General features: G+C 43.2%; 1 protein-coding gene and 1 long non-coding RNA gene across 4 annotated transcripts; one reads left to right on the top strand and one right to left on the bottom strand.

Annotated features, from left to right (window-relative positions):
• Positions 1-737: 737 nt before the first annotated feature.
• On the bottom strand, positions 738-14290 carry LOC116416356. Of its 3 annotated transcripts, none has more exons than XR_004226797.1 (5): positions 13930-14290; positions 2131-2337; positions 1734-1979; positions 1442-1650; positions 738-1343 (listed from the first exon to the last, which is right to left on the bottom strand). It is a non-coding gene; the product is annotated as an uncharacterized LOC116416356 (long non-coding RNA). The 3 variants fall into 3 exon arrangements; XR_004226799.1 differs by having other exon boundaries at positions 1750-1979; XR_004226798.1 differs by having other exon boundaries at positions 2131-2331.
• LOC100120843 (farnesol dehydrogenase) lies at positions 2288-4011 on the top strand. The gene is made up of 6 exons (XM_001604931.6): positions 2288-2421; positions 2796-2930; positions 3016-3181; positions 3259-3385; positions 3477-3609; positions 3709-4011. Exons 2-6 carry the CDS (start codon positions 2799-2801, stop codon positions 3892-3894), a joined length of 744 nt encoding a protein of 247 aa, XP_001604981.1. The 5' UTR covers positions 2288-2421; positions 2796-2798; the 3' UTR covers positions 3895-4011.
• Positions 14291-21858: the final 7568 nt, after the last annotated feature.

Raw genomic sequence — 21858 nt, 5'->3', positions numbered from 1 at the left:
GTGGGTCAACCAACATTTTTGTTGTAATTACCAAGATATTAGTTGAAATCCGAGTTGCAGCTTATATTTTCAAAAATTTTCTTATTTACCAACTGCATCGCTAGCGCGACGACAGAGTCTCCGCCTTTGGAGTTGAAGGACCCGTGTTCTCGATCCCCAGTGAGGGAGAAATTTTTTTCAGATATATTAATGGTATTATAAAATTGTAAACATGTAAATTAAATGTAAAAAATAAAAGCACACTTGTATAAGCGGGTCTATAAAATAAATCTGCATGAATAAATAATAATAATTAATAATAAATAAATAAACAATAAATAATAAATAAACAAAGTAAAAAGATGAGGAAACATTTTTTTCTGCTTGGTTCTGAAAACAAACTTGACTATTTTCTTAGTAAGCAGACCTACATTATTCCTGAGCCAACAATTATCTTGGTTGTACTGACAGATTAATTATCACTGTCGATATATTTTGTTTGTATTACGTACCAATAAGATAACCCAGATTAAATAGTGTTTGTCGCCTCGCGACTACTCAAAATACGACCATACTGTTGGTTATGGTTACCAATTTTTCTTAACTAGGTCCACTTGGTAAATGATACCAACAAAATAGTTGGTGCGTATTTTCCCAAGCAATTTGGTTATCGCAACTAACCATTTTTTTCCGTGGAGTGAAATATAAACTGTTGGTCAATGTAAACAATGGTTTGAAACACTGAAAAGGTTAGTGAATTTCTTTGTAAAGTCATTTATAATAACACAATTTTCTCAATATTATTACATCTACATATTCTATCTACATATATATATATATATATATATATATATATATATATATATGCTTTTCATAGATGCCGTCGAGAGAAGAAATTATAGAAGTTTATTTTAAGCAAGGTTATTCGTACGACGAAATAATAGATATTTTGAAAGTAGAAGGTTTCAATATATCTTATAGGCATTTGCAACGAATCATAAAATCCTTAAATTTAAACAGAAAGCATATCCAGGAGGATATACATGAAATAATTCAAGCTATAATGAATGAATTGAAAGGCAAAGGAAAGGAAAAAATCCTAATTTAACTTCAGTATTTTCTAATGTAAATTTTGCTACTTGATCATTAGAGTATTCTTCGATACCTAATTTGATTATATCGCTAACTGTAAATACTTTGGAGATATCTAATGTTCATTCTCTTGACTTTTCATTTTTAATATTTTTTCTATGTAAATACTTCTTCTGACCAATTTGTCTGTGTTTCCATCCTATGTTTACGTACTTCAGTTTAGGTGTAGAATATGACTTTTCTTGCTTTTGTGCTTTTCTCAAGCCAGAATTCTGTAAATAAAATCAATTATCAAGTATGAAAACTATGTAAGATATTGCAAAATTGTACGAGTATGAAATACTTAAATATATTAAACACATGTATATACCTTAGATCTTCCATCTTTAGCTTCAGATACTTTGTTAAGTTTTGACATAATTGGAGGCACATCCCCAACATCTTTACCTTCAATCACTTTTCTGTAAAAAATGATTCGGTCCAATTTTGCCGAATCAGCAGCTTTCACAATGCCTGAGGATTTGTTTGCGTTACTGCTACTGCTGCTAACGTTACTAGCATCACTACTTCTTTGTTGAACTGGAAGAAAAGAAAAATTGAATTTGTAAAAGATAAATTGGACTTGAATTAGATATTTTGATTTAATAAAGAGTCTAACTAACATTTAGCCTAACGTACCGTGTATGTACGTATCTGTGGTATTATGGACATCTGCCCATTATTTATTTCCAATCCATGGCATCTTCCTGTTTGATAAGTCCACACCAGACCATTCGCATTTGGAAAGTATGTTGTCAAACATTCTAAAGTCAGAGTACTATTCTCTATAGGCAGTATCATGGGTGGATCAGTACCACTAAGGACTGTGATTGAGTCCTCTGCATTAAACTGTTTGGACTCTGACATCTCTGTAATGTGATTTAATTATATTTGTCTTAAAATAATTAATTATTTAGTTTATAATCATATTGAGAATAAAATTCATACTATTTTTGCTTTAATAAACTTTGATCGTTTATGATTTTTTTATAAAAGAAAAGTTTATCAAAACTTACTAACCATATTGTTCCGAAAAGTTGTAGAATCTAGAAAACACCGGTTTCAGGTTAGGATGCTATATTCCGCGAGCATCAGCGAGCATGTTTACAAGTGGCAACGATTACTTATCGAGTTTGAGGAATTCCTTCTTCACTGTCACAACTGTAACTAACATGCCTACCTACAGATGCCGTGACCGGGCTTCCGTATCTATGTCATCACCTGCAACTTATATAAATATAAATGAAAATAATCGTTCTTGTTTAGTTGGCTTTCAAGCATTGCCAGAGTGACATCTTAAGTAATCCAAATGTAAGGTTGATTATTAGTATTAAATAATCATTTTATTTGACTGTTTAAATAATGGAAATACTGAATTTTCACTTTACTAGATATACAATCTTAACAACACTGTTTATAAATGAGAATTTCCTAATTATTTAAAAAATGTCTACGTAACATGAGTGATTCTGATTTAATACAACTAACTTTTAGAAGTGCTTATAATGTACTGGCGAACGAAGGCCTTTCTAGTTTAATACTAACGTTTGTGCATAATCATCAAGGCAAAAAAAATGCATCATTTCAGATAATTAATTAATTTGATAAGATTGTATAGTAATGAGTTGACAAATTATTGCGCATGCGAGATCACAATATTAAATAAGTCAAAATTTTTATTCAAGAAAATGTATCGTTGGGCTGGAAAAGTAGCTGTTATTACTGGAGCTTCCTCAGGGATTGGTTTGGCAACAGCCAAAGCTTTGGTGTATCATGGTTTAATTGTTGTTGGTCTTGCAAGGAGGAAGTCAAAAATGGAGGTATTAATCATCAAAATTCCAATATATATTTTCAAGACTAAAACATACGTGATAAGATTTGTTCACAAACCATAAATATCTTTAGAGTGATATGAAAGACGTAAAAGGAGATGGCCGATTTTACCCATTGGAATGTGATATAAGCAATGAGAAACAAATTGATGAAGCTTTTGCATGGGTAAAGAAAAATCTCAAATCTGTTCATATTCTCATAAACAACGCTGGGATACAGAGAGCTGGAAAAGTCACCGGTTCGAACAAAGAAAAATATAGCCAAAACAGATTGAATTTGAATCATGTTTATTAATTATTTAAATTCATGTTACAGATCTTAGCTTCACTGAATTAAAACAAATTGTTGATATTAATTTCATCGGATTATTGTACTGTTCAAAGATAGCAACTACTATAATGAAAGAAGGTGGCGAAGAATCACATATTATTATGATCAACAGGTATGAATGCTATTTCAAAAATGAATTCGAATCTAACTTTATAAAATAATTGGCACTAAAATACTGTTATTTATTTATTTTTCGTTTACAGCGTGGTTGGTCATCGTCTAAGTCAGATTCCGTCAGAACATTCTACTAACATTTATCCAGCAACAAAGTTTGCTGTAAGAGCTCTAGCAAACATTTTGGAAAAAGAATCGTATGGTGGAAACATTCGAGTGACGGTAATATGATTGTTTTTTTTTCCATATTTGTATGTTATATCATAACCTTCAGAAGACAAAAATAAATTGAAACGTTTGACTATTCTCAATATTCCTTAGAATATTAGCCCAGGAGCCGTTAAAACAGAAATGACAGACAAGATAGTTGAGGACATTCCACAAATAAATCAGCTTGATTTCTTGGAAGCCGAAGACATTGCCGACGCTATAGTTTATGTTCTCGGTACTCTACCACGAGTTCAGATCGAAGAGCTTGTAATCAAGCCTTTAAAAGCTCCTTATTGATATTCAGCACACGAGAGCACTTCCGTAAAATTATAATAATATATTAACTATCAACTAGTCATACTTCTTAGTTTATAAATTGTTTGGTTTGTTCAATAAATTATTTTCGAAATAAAATCAATATTAAATTCTTCTGCAAGAACATTTTATAGGCATAGACGAGGAAGAAAAGCACCCACTGTAAGACGAGAAAGAGAAAAAACGGGAAGAAGACAAACTCTCATGATTGATTAACTTCTTTTTCTTCTTGACGACGAGGACGAAGACGTCGAGAAACGCAATTATAATCTTTATTCATTACCGAGCCGGTCGAGTTTGCGGTTTCAAGATACGATTCTTTCCATTCTTCTTAGCTTCTCAAGTCACCTTACAGATAATCAATATTAATTTAACTCGAAAAAAAAGCGAGACTATATACGCGTGGGAATATTTTCTTGAAATCATCTTTTGTATGTATTTACAAAACAAATAGCTACTATGAATAATCAATAAGTCGCCGTTAAACGTAAAATAAATAAATGCGCGTTCACGTTTCGCCACTTGTCATTTATTTTTCTCACCCTCGCTCTCTCGCCGCCGCTGTGAGGCGAATGTGAGAATAATTACGTTCGAGTGTTTTCCTTCGATTAGAAAATAAAAAAGGAAAAGATATGGGTTCGGGACGAGCTGATCGATTTTGCAGAGTCAATAGAAATGGAATTTAAAATGAGATAAGCAGCGTAAGAAGGATGGCGGGAAAAGAGAATTGTTTTCTTCTTCAAATAAAAATTAAGCTTGGAAAGTAAAGAAAATAAAAACGTTTTAATAGTACGTTGTGCAACTATGGGTGGAAATTGTATTTTTACGGCGAGAATGATGTTTGAGCACGAGTGGGAGTCAAGAGGGCCGAAGGTAATCGAATTCAGCTATTCAATTGCATTCCGTTAATTGAACCAAATAAAAAGTTCACACGTATACGAATCAATTAAATAAACTGAAAAATACTTTTAAAAATCGTGAAGGAATTATTCATCTATGTAAAAAAAATCTATAACCCTTACATCATTTACCAATTTCTGAACTCATTCTTCGTCATAAACCGCGCTGACTGATACTAAGTGCGAAAACAGTCCATTCAAACAAAAAAAAGAAAGGGAAGAATAAACTCTCGAATAATCGACATAAATCCACTGCGACATCGCAAAAGGGTGGGGTGCGGAGAGCCCGCGAAACGTACAAATCGAATGCCACAACGGCGCGGGTAGATAAAGCGGAGGCTGAAAAAAGGCACGACGGAGGGATCGACAGTGCGCACGTGCCCGTCTGACGGGCTATATGCAAATAGAACCTATACATCGGACGAAACGTGCTCGGCTCTCGATGCGGGGGTGGCCTGTGGAAGTGGAAAAAATTACGTCGAAGTGCTAAACGATCGCGGGAGCCGCCGCGCGGCCACCTTATGTCGGGTTATCGCGTTGCGTTGACTCCTGCGATGACTGTGGATATTATACGTGCGGCTCGGCTGTCTCGTCCTTATATACGCGTGGGGGTGCACGCGCCGCGGGAGGGTAGCGGGATTTTAGGTCGGCTATGCAAATAAGCCACTCAGCCCAAATGTCTCGGGGGCTCGATTCGCTCGTGTCGCCTCTTGGCTTTTTTTCGCTCGCTTTCTCTCGTTGCGTGTTCGCTGCTGTGTGACTTGTTGGTCGCGTTGAGCGAGCGGTTCGATATAGTCGACGTGACGGTATTGACACGCGTCCGATGGCCTCCTGTGTGTGTGTGTGTCTATATATATATATATAGATCGAGCGAAGAGGAAACAGGCTGCCGCTGGCTTTTGTTGGAGCGGGATGTGTACGCTCGACGATGAAAGTGCTTTACCTCTGTGTCTTTCGCATTTGCGCGGAAAATTACAATTTCAGCACGACGACGAGATCTCATAGATTGGCTTGAAATTGAGTGAAGTTGAAACTTCTCTTCAAAAGTTCATTAAGAGCCGATGCACAAATACTCGCCACCCCTACAACTCTCTCTCGCGCTCTCCTCGAACCCCATACAAAACATCTCGCTCGAAGTACCTGCGCGCAGCGAACTGCAGTACGTAAGGGAGTCGCGTCGCGGATCTTTTTATTGCATATTGAAAAAAGGCCAACGTCGTTAAGTCCAGCAGCAGCGGCAGCGACGTCGGGACGCTACTTGCCGCTAGCCGCCTTTTTTTCGCTTTATGCACCGCACCGGCGGACGTTACTCGCGCTCGCCGTGGCACGGCCTGTGTATAATGCGCTCTTTCTCGAAGAATAAAAACATTTACGACCTTACCTCGCTCTCCATCTCGAGAGCGCTCTTCTGCCGCTGCTGCTGCTGCTGCTTGCAGGATCAAGAGTCGCCCTACGTACACGGCTTGGAAATCTGCGCGCCTGATTTTTTGTCAAACCGAGTGATCGACGCGCTTTTTCTTGGTTCTATATTGCTGCTCTTTTTGAGGTTTCGGGGAAAAAAATGGAGAAAGCCGATTTTGGCTGCATTGCGGCCTTTTGAGAGTGATAATTGTAGTGGAGACTTATGCTGAGAAAAATGTATCAACTTAATAATGCGTTGCAGGAAACCGCGTTTCCCTTAAAATTTGAAATGTTAAGCAGAAACTGGTTCAGTGATTCTCTCGTTTCGAATATGTTCATTCAAAAAATTATTAAGGAGAATCGAAATTATTTTAAAAATATAAGCTTTGTAAATATACTGATGATAGAATATAATTCACCGCATTATTAATTTTATTATTATTATTATTATACATTTCATAACGAAACATTAAATATGAAACTAATAATTTATTTTCAAATTATTTTATACAGCAATAAAGTTAATTCAATTCCATATTTAAGCTTGTATACGAAAACGTGATGTAGAAACTCTGCAATAGCTGTAAAGTGGTGCCATCTATTAGCGCTACTGAGAACCAGAAAACTTACCGGCCGAGCGTGCATTTTTGTATGACTTTTCTAAAACAGCGACATTCAAAATTAAAATATCCTTGTCTGCACCTGACAAATTAAATTAAATTTGAATGAGTATGGAAATACACGTATTTCTCTCCAGCTAAACACAAAACGCGATTATATTTCAAATTTGTAATTTCAGAATGTACTTAACAATGGAGCGAATTTCTCTTGAATAATTACAACGTACTTCTGCTCTGACGAACCACGTTTAAGTACGATTTCATAAACAATAAAAATCGCACACTCGTTAAAAAAGAGGACAAAAACCCAACACAGCAAAACAGACGACGAAGATCATTCAACCCTAATATTTACCATCGCCTGCACACCCAAGAATCGCGTACCCAAGATATATGACCCCAATAAAGAGCCGCATGCAACCATCAACAAAAGCCTTGACAAACCGAGCGATTCCGGTATATGCAATTCTCTCTTGCGGCAGACGACTTTGATCTCCTCTCGACAATCCACAGGAGCCGCGCCACGAGTACACTCGAAATCTCAAAACTCAAGACCTCGGAGAGCGATGAGTATCTCTATCTCTGTGAAACTCCGAATCAAGATTGGCCGATTAAGCATCGCCGCGAATTCGCTTAGATCGACAGATTATACTGTTATTCGAGTGCGCTTTTCTGTCATCCACGGCAGCAGCCACAGCAGCAGTGTCACCTCTCTTATTTACACGGGCGTCGCCGTCGGCAGCTTTGAAAGCTACTCGCGCACACAAAACCGTCTCATTCTCATCTCAATTTATATTCGCACACTTAAGTGAATGCGGCAGCAATCTCTGAAAGCCCGTCTGCATTCGCGGCGCTTTGCACACCAGCGGCGTCGAGCTGCGCACTCGTTCTCTCACTTCCTCCTTTTTTTTCCTCCGCCGCCGCGCAAACCCTTTCAAGCCTCCCCCTCTCGGGACGAGTCGCGTGCGTATATATCCACGTCTATATATATATATGTGTGTGTGTGTGTGTGTGTGTATATATACACAGCGGTAGGCGGAGAGGGCGCGAACCCCGACACCAGTGCGCGTTTTTAACCGGCTCTCTTTCTCTCTGTGTATTCTGCAGGGGGAAGCGCGAGAGAGCGACTAGCGAGCTCTCTGCGGTTTGCTTTTTTTCCTTTTCCGCCGCGACATCGTCTTCTCTCTCTCTCTCTCTCTCTCTCTCTCACACGCTTTCTCTTGGCAGCTCTCTTGTTTTCGAGAGCGGCCGAGGGAGATTCTCTTTCAGGAGGGCGAGATGCATGTCCACTCGCGCGGGAGCTTTCTCACTGCGGGTGTCTCGCTGACTTTCTTTATGTATGATCGTTTTTTTCTTTCGAGTGTCTTCTTCTCCGCCGCTGTTGTCGTCCTCTCTTCTTCTTCTTCTTCTTTTTGATGTTTTATGCGTGCGTGCATACTGGGCTTTCTGGGGGTGGCAAGATGAGGAGGCGTGTTTAATTAGCAGCATGCAGGCGTCGAGGGGACAGATCTCGAAAAAGGTGCTTTCCATGCATAAAATTCGCAGCCAAGATACGTGCTTCGCAACCATCAGATTCCTACATAGGCAAATCTCGAGCTGACTAAGTTTCAGTCCTCGCGCGCGCGGCGCCACCGGAACAGTCGCCTCAAGCCAGCGCAGCTATATGTAACGCAAACGCGCCGCTACACGCGGGGCATTAGCAGTATTTCGCCCAGCGGCGTTCCATGTCCATGCAGTGCGCGCGAGTAATATACCAGTACATATATAGCCCGAGCAAAGCCTCGATACATAGAGAGCGAATGCGCAAGCGAGCCAAAGGCGGAAGGGAAACGCCGTAGCGAGCTGCGGAGAGACGAGGACTTAGTGTGCAATGTATGCGCGAACGAGATGATATCGACGGCCCGAGCGGAATAGATTGCTGACGATGATTAGGATGGCGCGGAGGTGCAGTATATACGGCGCAACCTGTCGATCTGCTATACCTTCTCTAGGATAAGTGTACGTGCGGTGGTACTTCGTTTGGTAAATGTACTTATCGTTGCTGTCGACTTCGTGATGGGACCTACCTGAAAAAAATAAGAAAAATTATTAGATATTTTTTAAAAGTAAGCCAAAAATGAAAATCGCATAGGAATCTAATTTTGCCCTCGTCGCAACCAAATCGTAATCGAATCCCATCCCCAAATTGCGCTGCGATCCAAAATCTCAAGAAAATCCCCAATAACCCCTCGCCATCAGCATGGCATATAAGAAAACCACGCTCGATGGAAGCAGCTTCAGTTCACACAGAACAACAGCAGCAGCAGCAGCAGCAGCAGCAGCAGTAGCAGCAGTAACAGCAGAAAGGTGGGAGCACGCAGCAGCGAAGAGAAGAGCGACTGCTACACAAGGGGGGTAGGTTGTTCAGAGAAGAGAAAGGAAGGAAGGAAGGAGGCGTCGGCGGCGGGAGGTGAGGTCGCGGCCCGGTCGATTCAGCCCCGGGCACACTCTCTCCCTCTTTCTCTCGCGCTGCAGTGTTACCGTGCCAGCGCCGCTACTGCTACTGCTATTCCGAAAGCTTCCCCGTGTATATGCGCGCAGAGAGGGAGAGTCTGCACCGTCTCTGTTTTCCTCCCTCGTACTATACGCTACTATATACTCGTTTCCGCGCGGAGAGGTATAGAGAGAGAGAAAGAGAGAGAAGCAAGAGCTTTGGCCACAGAGAGGACTGCGTGCGATTGCGCGAGCTGCACCTTTTCGCGCTACTGATGCTGCGCTTTTGGCTTTGCGTCGCTATGCTTTTGCTGGATTAGTTTTAAGCAGCGAGGTATTTGAACTTTGAAACGCCGTCGCGCTTTTGGATGCATTTTTAGCGCTAAATCCTGTGGGTATAGGGCAAAATTGTTATTCGCGGAAATGAAAGTATTTTCGTTTATTCGCGCGCATTTCATAATGCACAAATTTCATTGGGAGACGGCGTGTGCGGGCGCTTATTTCTCTCGGAAAATAAATTAAAAGCTCGAAAGCGAATTCGCGATGAAATTTTATTTATACACTGGCTGCAAACATTGGTTCCATTAAGGGTTTCGCGTAAAAGCAAACGAAAATATAATTCCCAGCGCATTTCACCGTAAATATCGAGGTTAACAAAATTACTCCGCGTATTTATGCTTTTATAAACGGAATCACGATTAATAATTCAATAAATTTCTCGTTACGCTCACCTGTGCGCGCACTTGCCCTTGTAGAGAGCCAAAAGTTCCTATTTACTATGATAGTAAAATGACGGAAGTTATCGTTACTTTGAAAACTTGCTCATCTATTCCTGTATAGGATAGAATAGGGAGTGAGCGCGTGGTAATTGTGGACGCATTTACAGATACGAAGTAGTGTAAAAGTATTAAAGAAAAATCAAGATATTTCGTCTCTCGGCAATACACTCGGTGGTCCTATCTTCTCTGCTTGCTTTTTATCCACCCAATCTTCTTCTCTTCCTTTTTGCATCTTTCCACAGCGAGGTCTCGGTGCTGAGTGCTATATCGGTTCCGGCGGCGAGCTCGAGGGTAAGTTTTATAGGTTTTTTGATGAAAGCTCGGGCATTCCAACGGGATTAGGAAAATTAAAAGATTAAAGATTCGTGGGGTCCGCTTTTCATGTCCTTTCTTGACGCGATTTTCATTAGGCTTGTTACATGAAGGACGACGGCAGGCACGCCGAGTCCTTTTTTGGTATTTGAGATTGTAATTTCAGTGATATTTCATCCAAGCCTGACCATCGCGAGATGTAACTACTGGAAAACGTGAGGCAGTCCCTCGACAGCTAATTAAGCGTTTTTCACAACACGAGACATCACACCCTAGCTCCAAACTCGCGAAAATCCAACGTAATCTCTCTCAGCCTAAAAGCCTCCTCAGTCATCCTCAACGTATAGTTCCGTGCCCACCTCCAGCAGCTGCAGTAGCATCCATAAGAGAGAGAGAGAGAGAGAGAGAGAGAGAGAGAGAGAGAGCGCTCGGCGAACAGTAGAAACAGCGGGGAAAAGGCGGTGGCACTGTGGGGGCGTCGGGGGCGTTTCTCCCGCGGGTCCACGTCGTCGTACTCGCGGCTGCAGCAGCACCAGCGCCGGTAAAGCTAGACGGAGAAACAAACGCAGACCGAGAAAGAGGGAGAGGGCGGCGCGAAGCACCGCCGGAGGAGAGAGAAAGACCGCACCTGGCCGGAGCTCTCGCATTGGTTTGGTTTCTACGTCTGTATGTACGTCTGATGATGCGAGCCCGATGTAGGCTCCACCCCGCTCGGCAGAGAGAGAGAGAGAGAGAGAGAGAGAGAGAGAGAGAGAGAGAGAGAGAGAGACAGAGTCGTCGGGGCGCGGCACCAGCACCAGCAGAAGCAGCTCGATGCAGTCGCCGAAAGAGAATGAGACCAAGATGGTGGAGGATTAAGGTGTGCAAACTGAGAGAGGGAGAGAGAAAGTATGGATTTCTGGATGGAAGCCAGTTATGCTGCCGCGAGAAGGGAAGTTGAGGATCCTTTGGGCTGTTGCTACTGGAACGTGTTGAACTTTCAATTTTGCGGCCGGAGAATTTACTCGGTGGAATTGTTGAAAGTTCGCTTGGAGAAGGATTTTCAAGAGTATTACAAAAGATTTCTGTAACTTGGTAGTTGGTTGAATTTCAAAAGTCGCATCAGTCGCGAAGTATATTTTAATCTCATTGCAAACTACGTTACTACTGGAACCAAATCCACCATAACGTTATCGAATAAAAAATCTGTCTACCTAAAGAATACAGAAACACACGAGATATACGAAAGAGTAAAATCAATGGAAAAAGCCAATCTCGAAACCACCTTTACTGCTTCCACTAAACCGTCTTTTACTACTGACTCATCGAAGCCCATAAAAGCTCCATTTCACGGAGAGCTAGACGACGATCCCCCGCAATAACCTATACCTCTCTGTTTCGTTCCAGTCCCAATCTAAAATTCTCGAATTGCACCTAAAACTTTTTTCTTCGCTTGCATGAACTACATCCTCTCTCGCTGTCAAAATCCCGATTGCTTCACCCACTCCCCTCCGCGCAGTGTGCGTACGCGATCCTCCGAAGCAATTAAAACTTACGACGTCGCTCGACCGGGGCAATGCAATTTCAGGCGGCGAAAGAGTCGCGGATATAGACAAAACGCAGCTATAAAAGCTCTCCGCCGCTGTCGTCGTCATCGGCGCAAGGGAGAAGGGGTAACGCCAGAGCTTCGCAGTATACACAGTGGAGAGGGGAAAGCGAGTCTTCGGAGGAGAAGGAGAGTCGCGAGCGCTTGCGCGCCCCAGCCAACGGATCGTTTATTTGTATCTGTCATTGCATGCAGCGCTGCGGAGAGGAGAAGGAAAGAGACGCAGGGGCGGAAATTCTTCTTTCGCGTTGGCTCTTTCCTCGCTGCCGCTGCTGTACACGACGTTATCCGGCATTTTCTTCGCCTCTACGTCTGTTTTATATCCGCCGCTGTCTTCTGAATTTTTCCAATATAACGCCGGGCGCTTCTCTCTTTTTGCTTTCGCCCTCTCGCTGCTCCTGCTGCGCAGCTCTGTCTCTATACTGCCGAGTTCTTTTTGCGCCTTTTTCGAGAAAACTTATTTTCTCGCGAGAGCGCGATTTTCTCGCTATCCCCGGCGAGCTTTTTACTGTATGCATGCGAATCTAGTGTTGGCACAGGCTAAGGGTAAATGTAACACTTTGTGTTTGCTAGGGAAACGCAATATAATTTTGCGAGCAAACGTCGCGAGATGACATTCTTCTGTTATTATGATTGCGAATACCAACCACTGTGAACAAAGCGCACTGGGATCGAGAAAAAACAATCTCTCAGTTTTTTCATCACCGCGCCTGCATCTCAGCACACTCTCTCGGCCCCTTTTTATACACACGCCACAACAATTTTCTCTCTCTCTCTCTCTCTCTCTCTCTCTCTCTCTCTCTCTCTCCAGCCCCGACTTTTCTCCTACTCTCTTTGCGTCGTTCTCACTTTTCTCCCGCGGGCTTTTCTTTCATCCCCTTTATGCGTTCTCACTCCTGCGCTCGCCGTCCCACCTCCTTTCTCTCTATCCTCTTTTTGCGCAGCTCCTTCTTTTAATTTTATTTTCGGTCTTGGCCTGCCGTGAGAGCTACCGTTCTCTCTTTCCCTCTCACTCCCCTCGCAGCAGCAGCACCACATCGGACGAAAGGCCGCAGCAGCAGCAGCAGCCGGGGAAATTTATTCTCCCGTTAAAGTGCTGTGAAACAGAAAACTCTGACCAACGCGCGAGCGCTCTTTCAGACTCGCTCCTTCGTTCCGCTGCTCTCTTTTGTCCTTCGCTCTTAGTTAGGTTTTCTTTTTGCCCCCTTTGCGCCACCGAAGATTTTTTATTTTTTCCTTCCGCGCGCATGTAGTCGAGTTGAGGGAGGTAAAAAAAACGGCCACGTAGCTGAATATACATACACGCTCTCTCTTTCTCTATGCGTGTGCTCGGGCGAAAGTAATACGCGCCGCTTGGGAAGGTATGAAAATGACAGGTGTGTAATGAGAGAACGGGAGCGCGAGCGCGCGTTTGCTAAAGTCTCTCTTTCTCTGGGTTTCATATTGTCCTTTTATGCAATCGATCTGCTCTGACTTTGCGTTTGCGACACGTATACGTGTAACGTATGCATTAAAAAAATTACTCTTTTCGTAAAAGAAACGACTAAATTTCGTCTTTGCGATAGAATTTCAAACAGGAGCACACGGCAATCGAGTGCATAATAATATCCATCTATGGGACCTGAATTCCTGCAGATAATAACGATACTTTTTTTTCGAATATTCGCAATAATCGTTAAAAGACAATATTTTTTTCACGCCGCAGCATCGCAGAGAACTCTAATTTTTTGCCAGACGCGACCGCTCACTCTCGCGCGCGCGCAAAAATGGCTCCGCAGAGTAGCCCCAAATCGCGCGACTAATAATATTTCCGATAAATCAATCAACCCCGGCCCCCTATCTATCTCTCGGCTTCTTGCGCGCATTTTCTTCGCGTCGCGCATAAAACACACGTTCACCGCGCGCTGGCGATATTTTATTAAATTTTGATAAATACTTTGCCCTCTCACCTGCGCTCTTCTTCCGCTTTGGGGCTTTTCTTTCGCATTGTCTTTCTCTCTCTTGGCTTCGCCGTCTCCGCTCGCCTGCGGTCTAGACTAAAGGGTTTTACCGGCTGCCGTTGCTGCAGCCACGTCCTCCCTCCTCGTACCACCGCCAGCTCTCTCGGTTCTTTTCCTTTCCTTCGTTATAACCTATAACCGCGCCTCTCTGTGTCTCCTCTTTTCGGCCGAAAATACGAAAAGCTCTCGGACTGCTTTGGAACGACTTTATTTTGTTTTTTCGACCGAGAAACATCCGATTTATTCGAGAGGAGTGTATGCATGCGCGAAAGGCTTATTTCGCGGCGCGCGACTCTGCAGGCGTGTACTTATAAAGTGATCAAGGCGCGCGCGGCTCTTTTTTGTTCTTTGACGGAAATTAAGAGTAATGGCGGAGTGTCGTCCGCTTCAAAGTGACCTGTAACCCGATTTCGCCGTCCATCGACTCCCGTTAAAAAGTTCGTTATGAGTGCACTGGACCCCTGTCTATATGTATGCGAGTAAACGTGTATAAATGAATTGTTATACAGTCCTGCGCGGCTGAAAGTATATTTATTCTGTAATTGCATTCACCACAACGTGAATTTTCAGTAATTAGCCGCCGGGAAAATGTATAAGCACATACCTCTGCTGTGAATTCTAATTTTCAATTTTTTCAGTAAAATTAATTTTTCTATCATAACCTCAAATAAATCAGCGATCATATTTTAAAAAAATTTGCGACAAGAAATTCGCACGCAACGCTCGCCCGCAGCAACGAATGCAGCCGAACAGGCGAACCAATCGCGCGAGTCCGTCTGACGGTATCGCGACGCATTCTACTGGCTCTCGTTGCGCGTCCTCCCGGCGGTATATATAATGACTTGCTGCCCCAGTTGAGGCGCCATAATCGATATCTCGTTCTGTCCGCGTGCACACGCCGCGGCAGAAAGCGAGAATATCAGCGATAATCACCCTCTGTTTCTATTTTTATAACCACACGCGGTTATATGCTACACATTATATTATATTGTCCTCGTCATTAGCACGTCATCCCCCGATATGCGTTTCTCTTTGTGACGCTCCGATCCTCTCGCGGCTCCTCGGTGTCTCTCTCTCTCTCTCTCTCTCTCTCTCTCTCTCTCTCTCTCTCTCTCTCTCTTTCGCTTTCTTTTTTGCCTCCGACGACGACAGGGAGAGAAAAACTTTGACATCGGCGCGCGCCCCTGCAGCTCAGGGAGAGATAATTATAATTAGAGTGGCGAACGCGGTGGTAACTGCATAATGAGCGCTTATGCCGCGGCGTCCTCGTTTTGTCCCGAAAGCTTCCCAAAGGGCGGAGCGTATACCTCTTTCTTTGTACTGCGTAGAGAATTGGAACGCGCGGAGTCGGATCGATAAGTTATTGTTGTTTAAACATGCCGACGCTTGCACGAGCCTTTATGCATGATACCCGCGCTTTGCTGATCGAGCGGTCGAGACAACGCTGCACCCGCGGATATTTCGCCGTGTAATTTACAAGCCTTTTTATATAAATTACAGAAGAAAATTCGCGAGCTTCTCCTTCTTCTTGGACCAACGTGTCCGCGCAGACACTTTCATCCTTCATCGCGTTTTTTACCCCAATATCCTCGGGCTTTATCATCCCTTCCTCCTTTTCTCCGCGAAGCTCCGAGGCAGTTGCATTCGTCCGCAGGAGGCAGTAGCTCTCTCCGGCGCAAAAAATCCTCATATATCCCGCGCCAGGGACGGCTAGGTCTTCTCCGGATTCCGAGGATCCGCTAATACCGAGAATTAATAGGCAGCCCCGGAGAAAAGTTGAAGAGAATCGCCAGTACGAAAGCCATCGCCAGAAAAGTACGGCGCGCGCTCGCTGCAGATAAGAGATGTGAAATTAAGAAAATTTCAGGAACTTTTTTAATATGCGCCTTTATCCGGCAATAATTTTTTCCTGGCAGACATATATTCGCGCGCGCAATTATTTCCGACAGCTTCGGCTCCCTTCCGCTTGAGAGAATATTATAACAGTGAAATTTTTAATTTCTTAAAAACATATCATTCGTGATTATCAATATTTAGTGAAATGCATCTATATTTTCGAACGATTTTTTCAAAACGACTCTTTTGTTTATACTCGCAAGCCCGCAGCGCGCACAGACGCGAAAACAAGGCTCATATTTAAAAAAAAAACGAGCTTGGAAAACTGCGCGCGAAGCGACAGCAGCCCTGCGTATAACCCACTTCATAAAAGTGCGCTCTAAAAAAAGGGAATAATTAACAGGGAGCGAAAAACGCAAAGCACCCGTAAAAACTCTCCACCGCCATCAACAATTCATCTCTGCTCGCTCTCTTTCGCTCTCGATCTCTCCTTCTCCTTTGCTTTCATTATACAGACGGCCGACATCGAGAAACGAAGCACGAAGACAGCGCAAGAACGAGGGACTAAAAACCGTGAGCTGTGGAAGAAAGTAGAAGATGAAAAAGAAGGTACACGGCATATACACATCGAGCAGTATAGAGACTAGCTGCTTCCTCCCCTATATAGAAGAGGGAGAGAGAGAGAGAGAGAGAGAGAGAGAGAGAGAGAGAGAGAGAGAGAGAGAGACAGCGCGAGTTTATAAGTGGCTGGCGCTGCCGAGTGTCTGCGCCTCTTCGAGCGCGTCTCTTTGTCTAGCCGTCTCTTTCTCGGATCGAAGCTAGCGCGCGGCGGCCCTCTTACCCTTTCGAGTGCGCGCGCCCTCCCCCTCACTCGCTCTTTCTCCGCGCGCGACTCCCCTCTTCGCTCGCTAGCACTGCTACTGCCTCCATTTTCCTCCCACCCCTTGGCGCGCTACTGTCTCCGCGGCTCTCCCAACGCCAGACTCGTTACCTCTCTCTCTGTGTTTCCTCGGTTTCCGCCTCGCCCTGAGTTCGCCTGCTGCTGCTGCTGCTGCTGCAGTACAGCTACGTATGTATTGCTACTGCTGCCACTGCTGCTTCGGCGACTATATTGCTTCTGGGTATATATGCGCAGTAAAAAGTGTATACGTGTAATGTGGAGAGAGAATGGAAGGGGAAGAAAGGTTTGGAAAAAGGAAGGTCTACCAATTGATTGGGCTTATGAAATGTAAAAATAACTCTATCGATGTAAAAGGGAAAATACAAGAGAAATATGTATACCTATGTCGAAATTTATAAAAAAAGACACGCGACCGCATAAAGAAGTCTGGGCAAATAATAAAACGACGGTAAAATTATTCTCAGAAAAACTCCAAAACCATACTTTCAGCAAGAATGCAACTTTCTCAATCCAGCGGCATCGCCAGCCAGACCCACCAAACCTCCCAACTGTCTCTCTCTCTCTCTCTCTCTCTCTCTCTCTCTCTCTCTCTCTCTCTCTCTCTCTCTCTCCCTCTCTCTCTCCCTCTTTCTCTCATCGAGTGGAAACACTCAACCCACAGCCCAGCAGCAGCGTTTCGGCGCGCGAGGGGGAGTAACAGCAGAGAGAGAAAGAGAGAGAGAAAGCAGCCCCTCCAGCAACCGCACCAGGTCGCTTCACCTCTCTCTCTCTCACTGCCCCCCTCCAGCGATTCTCCTCCTCAGCTATGCTGCCCTCCGGCGCCTTCCGCGCACAGCGGAAACGGCATCGGGCGCGTGCCATTGGTCCCGACGACACCGGCTCGCCAATGGAAAGCGCAAATACGTACGCTAGAATCCGGGAAACTCTGTCTCTGTCGCAAAGCGCAAAGGGGACGATTGGATTGTACCTCGCGCCGAATGGATTGGTCGCCGGCAGCCATTGGTCGGAGTTTCTCGCTTTCACTCGTCGCTTCTCCATTGGTTTACAGGTGGAGCTTTTCTTTCACTCTCTGTATACGAATGCACAGTAGGGTGAGTTTCCAGCATTTCAATGTGAGCCACGCGAGCGGGGGAGTGGTTCCCCGCGAGGGTTTCGATGATTCGCTCGGGGGCTGGCCGTGCCTGCACCTTTTCTACTTCCTCCTCATTCGACGACGTATTTCTCAGAGACGGTGTATATATATATATATATAATAACACGGCTCACTCGTGCGTATACAGGGTTAAAGAACGTGATTCCGCGAAGGCGAAGAAGCGTGAAAAACTATATCCGTTAATCCCGAGTTATATCGGGAATAAAGCTCGAGTTACGAGCGCCTTTGGCATTTACGCAGAACCGAATAGACCATCATACGAGGCGCGTTATAGTGCTAGAATTTCAGAATTTCTGCGCCGCGTATACTATGACTCGCGCACGTCGCGCCTTTTCTTATGTGTATAGCAAAGTTATACGACTAAAAATTCGAGTTATTACCCCCGGCGAAACGAGCTCTCCGCCCATTTTTCGACTATACGATATTTATAGAAGGACGTGATGATGGATTAAATTTTCTCTTTTTTTCCTTAGATGTCGAGTCTTATTTTGACATTATGTGAAATTTCTAAAAGCCCTGAGTATATAGTTACAAACACAAAAGTACTGATGGAAACGTTTACACGAGGATCAAGCCGCTCGCAGTTATCGATTGTCAGTCCGTAGCTGTTCTCTTTAAGAGATGTATTAATATCACCTTATCAGATAACGAACCGTTTTATTAACACAATATACTTATATATATCTAACGTAGAGATAATCAAACACCTCGACTGGACCAATACTGCCTGGATCAATGGGAAAATAACGAAAAATAGCGTCCCACCCTAACGATTCCTCGCAAGCTTACAAGCTCTGCGAAAAGCCACGAAAGCTCGAAAATAAAGCGTTCTCAAGGCACGCAGCAATAAAAAGCGTCCCCACCCGAGCATCAGCCTCGTAAACATCCGGATCCTTGCGGAATATCCAGCCGTAGAGATATCTCGCCGCCATTTTCGAATGCCAGGGGATCTTTCTCTTCCTTCCCTCGTCCTCAGAGCCCCATCAGCTCTGCAGCAGTCGGAGGAAAAGGAGAAAGGATGCGGCGCGCAAGCGAGACCGAGAGAAAGACGGCCTCATCTCACGCACACAAGTCCTCCGTTCAAAGTGTCTCTCCCACCCTCCCGCGTTGCGCGACTTTTCAGACTCTCGCTATAGCCCTCCCCCCACCCCTGCGACGCTTTATTCCTCTCCTGCGGCCCATCGCGTTCGCGGAGGGAGGTATATAGGGTGTAAGGGGAGCGAGTATAGCAGTAGTCTCTCTCTCTCTCTCTCTCTCTCTCTCTCTCTCTCTCTCTCTCTCTCTCTCTCGGCTTTCTCTTTTTCCCTGGCTTTCTCTCTCGGTTCTTGCGCGCACACGGTGGCGCGACCTCGCTTTCAAGCCGTCGCGCTGCTACTTGGTTTCTTTCTCCGCCCGTGCGCCCTCACTTTTATATCCACCTAAATCCATCCATTTTAAATGACGGATATTTTCTCGAGCGCGCGAGGAGCGCCAGCAGCGAGCAGCTCTACTCGCGGCTCCCAGACCGTATGGATTTTATTTTCGCCGAAGATCCGAGGCCGGAAGAAAGAAAAGCCCAGGATATGACTTCGTCTTTTCTTTCGGTATAACGCGATGCTCGCCTCCGCTTTTATTTGTTTACTCTTTTCTCAGAGAGTTCCAATAAAATAGTTGCAATAAGACTAAATGATCTTCAAGCCACTGAATGAGATGAAAAAAGCGTGAAAACAAATATTCAAAGAGTAGCCGTTACGTTACCGGAAGCCAAGCATGATAATAGCGTGAGAAGATATTATAGTAACCGATTTAAGATGAATAATTTATAAAGTAAGTATTTCAAGCGAGGTTCGCGTTTCTATTGAAGAAAAACTCCGAGGCATTGTAATGAAAATTTTCCTATTTAGCCACGAGAAAAAGAATTTACGGAAGAGGAAGTATAGGAAAAGAGATAGGAAGGAGTAAGAGAGAGAGAGAGAGAGAGAGAGAGAGAGAGAGAGAGAGAGAGAGAGAAGTTGCTGTCTCGTGCCAGCAGAAGTGATGAACGAGCGATCGCTCGTGAGAGGAAAGGCGAAAAAATTATAGACGGGAGATTATCGAATCCACCGACGTCGCCGTCTCTCAGGATTCCCGTTTAGCCCGAAAAGCGCTCCAAGAAAAAGAAAGAGGTAGATGGATTGCTACAATGGAATATTCTTTTACTATTTTCAAAGCGATTATTTTCCGCTATTCCTTTTTCCTAGGCTTTTCGTATACGTCGACCGGTTATGCCGATATAAGCAAATTTATTATTCAACCTGATATATCTGACATTATTTTGACTCTGATGCAGTGATCTCATGACGAAATGTACCGTCTGTGTAATTTTCCATATCTAAATTTGTTTTCAGTAGCAAGAATGTTCAACGATAAAGTAAAAACCAAAGGAATTTTAATTTATTGAAGAGTAAAATTTATTGCGCAAGTATTTTTACTAGTGTGTAACGCGAGTAGTAATTTTAATAAGTTTTCCTTTCATTCTCTGAACACACAAAAATACCAGACCTTCAAAAAAAAGCATTTCCGTCTTTAGAATAAGGCACAAAGGTGGAGCGTTACTTTAAATAGATTGATAAGTCAGAAGTAGAGGTCATCTGCGTCAGAGGCGCTTAAGCTTATAATATTGAGAAAGCAAATGTCGTAGAAGCTGTTGGAAGCTTCATGTATTATTGATGCGGTTCTTAAACTTCTCCAATGCGTATACTCACGAAACATGTACAACATAATTATAACTGCTTCAAAACGTAAACAAGCATACATTCGAGTGATTCTATATTTAACTTTACGTGCGAGGCTATGCATTATGAACTTCTAGCTTCTATAACAATTTTTTCTTATCCAATGCGTGTCGTATTTTTGCCTTCAAATAAGCGCAATTTTCACGTATCATCCAAATTTATATTACTTTTTCGTAGAAAAGAATTGTGTTTCCATGTATAAGATACAGTTCAATATATGGATACGGAATCGTAACTACATGGAGGATGCTCATTGATGGCAACGTATTATTAGTCCTTAACTTTCTTTTTGCCGTGTGTACAGTATGCATATATGAAACCTCTCCTTCTATTATCTTCCCTTGGTTTTCAATACATTCCTTAGCGGAACCTTTTTTTATTGATAAGTCTCTTTTATTGACTTTTTTCATATGGAAGCAGTCTATCAGCTCATTTTTTGCGTTGCTTATAAAAATACTTTAATAATCTAATGGATATCACTCCCTAATGCTTTGATAAAACAAACATTGTAACATGGCAGTGAAATGTCGATAAGATACTTTCAATTTACAATTTTTCAAGCTGGCGGTCAGCTTTACGCTACGTGGCATAGAAAAATGTTAGAAAAACCAGATTTCTCTCCCCCTGACCGATCTCGGACGAAGATTCGCGGTCGGGACAGCGGCAACCACAGGCGGAGAAAGAAGACGAAGTAGGAAAAGAAGGCTTTGATAAATGACTGTTGAGAAAAAATCCGCGTCGATACGTCTTCCTCGAGAGGAGCCGGCGCGCTTCTTCTTCCACTCTATGCTGCCGCTGTTGCCATAGGAAAAAAGAACCTGAAACTCGCCCAGGCACCGAATTCGCTGCTCTTCTTCTCCTGATAAGAATAAAATGATAAAGGAAGGCACTTTCTCGGCGCGGTATGTTTTATGGTTAGATACTTCAAGGAAAATGATTTTTTATTCCAGCTTTCAGATAAGTGATTCTGCTAGGATAAATTTTCTCCGGACTCGATAATGTTTCTATTTATACAATTATCATTATTATCAGGCAAAAATTCTGCAGGCACGCAAATAAGTGAGGAAAATTATGCTAGTTAAGTTCATGTACTGTAATTGTAAACAAATCAATATTTTAAGATTACGAATTAAACCAAACATATTTTATCCCAGTCATGCAGATTCTTGAATGAATGATTAACAAATTATTGCGATTAGCAATTAATAAACCACTAATAATTAGCCGACTAACAT

The sequence above is a fragment of the Nasonia vitripennis genome, chromosome 2 (assembly GCF_009193385.2).
Source record: "Nasonia vitripennis strain AsymCx chromosome 2, Nvit_psr_1.1, whole genome shotgun sequence".
NCBI classification, from domain to species: domain Eukaryota; kingdom Metazoa; phylum Arthropoda; class Insecta; order Hymenoptera; family Pteromalidae; genus Nasonia; species Nasonia vitripennis.
This window is presented reverse-complemented; position numbering and strand designations above follow the sequence as displayed.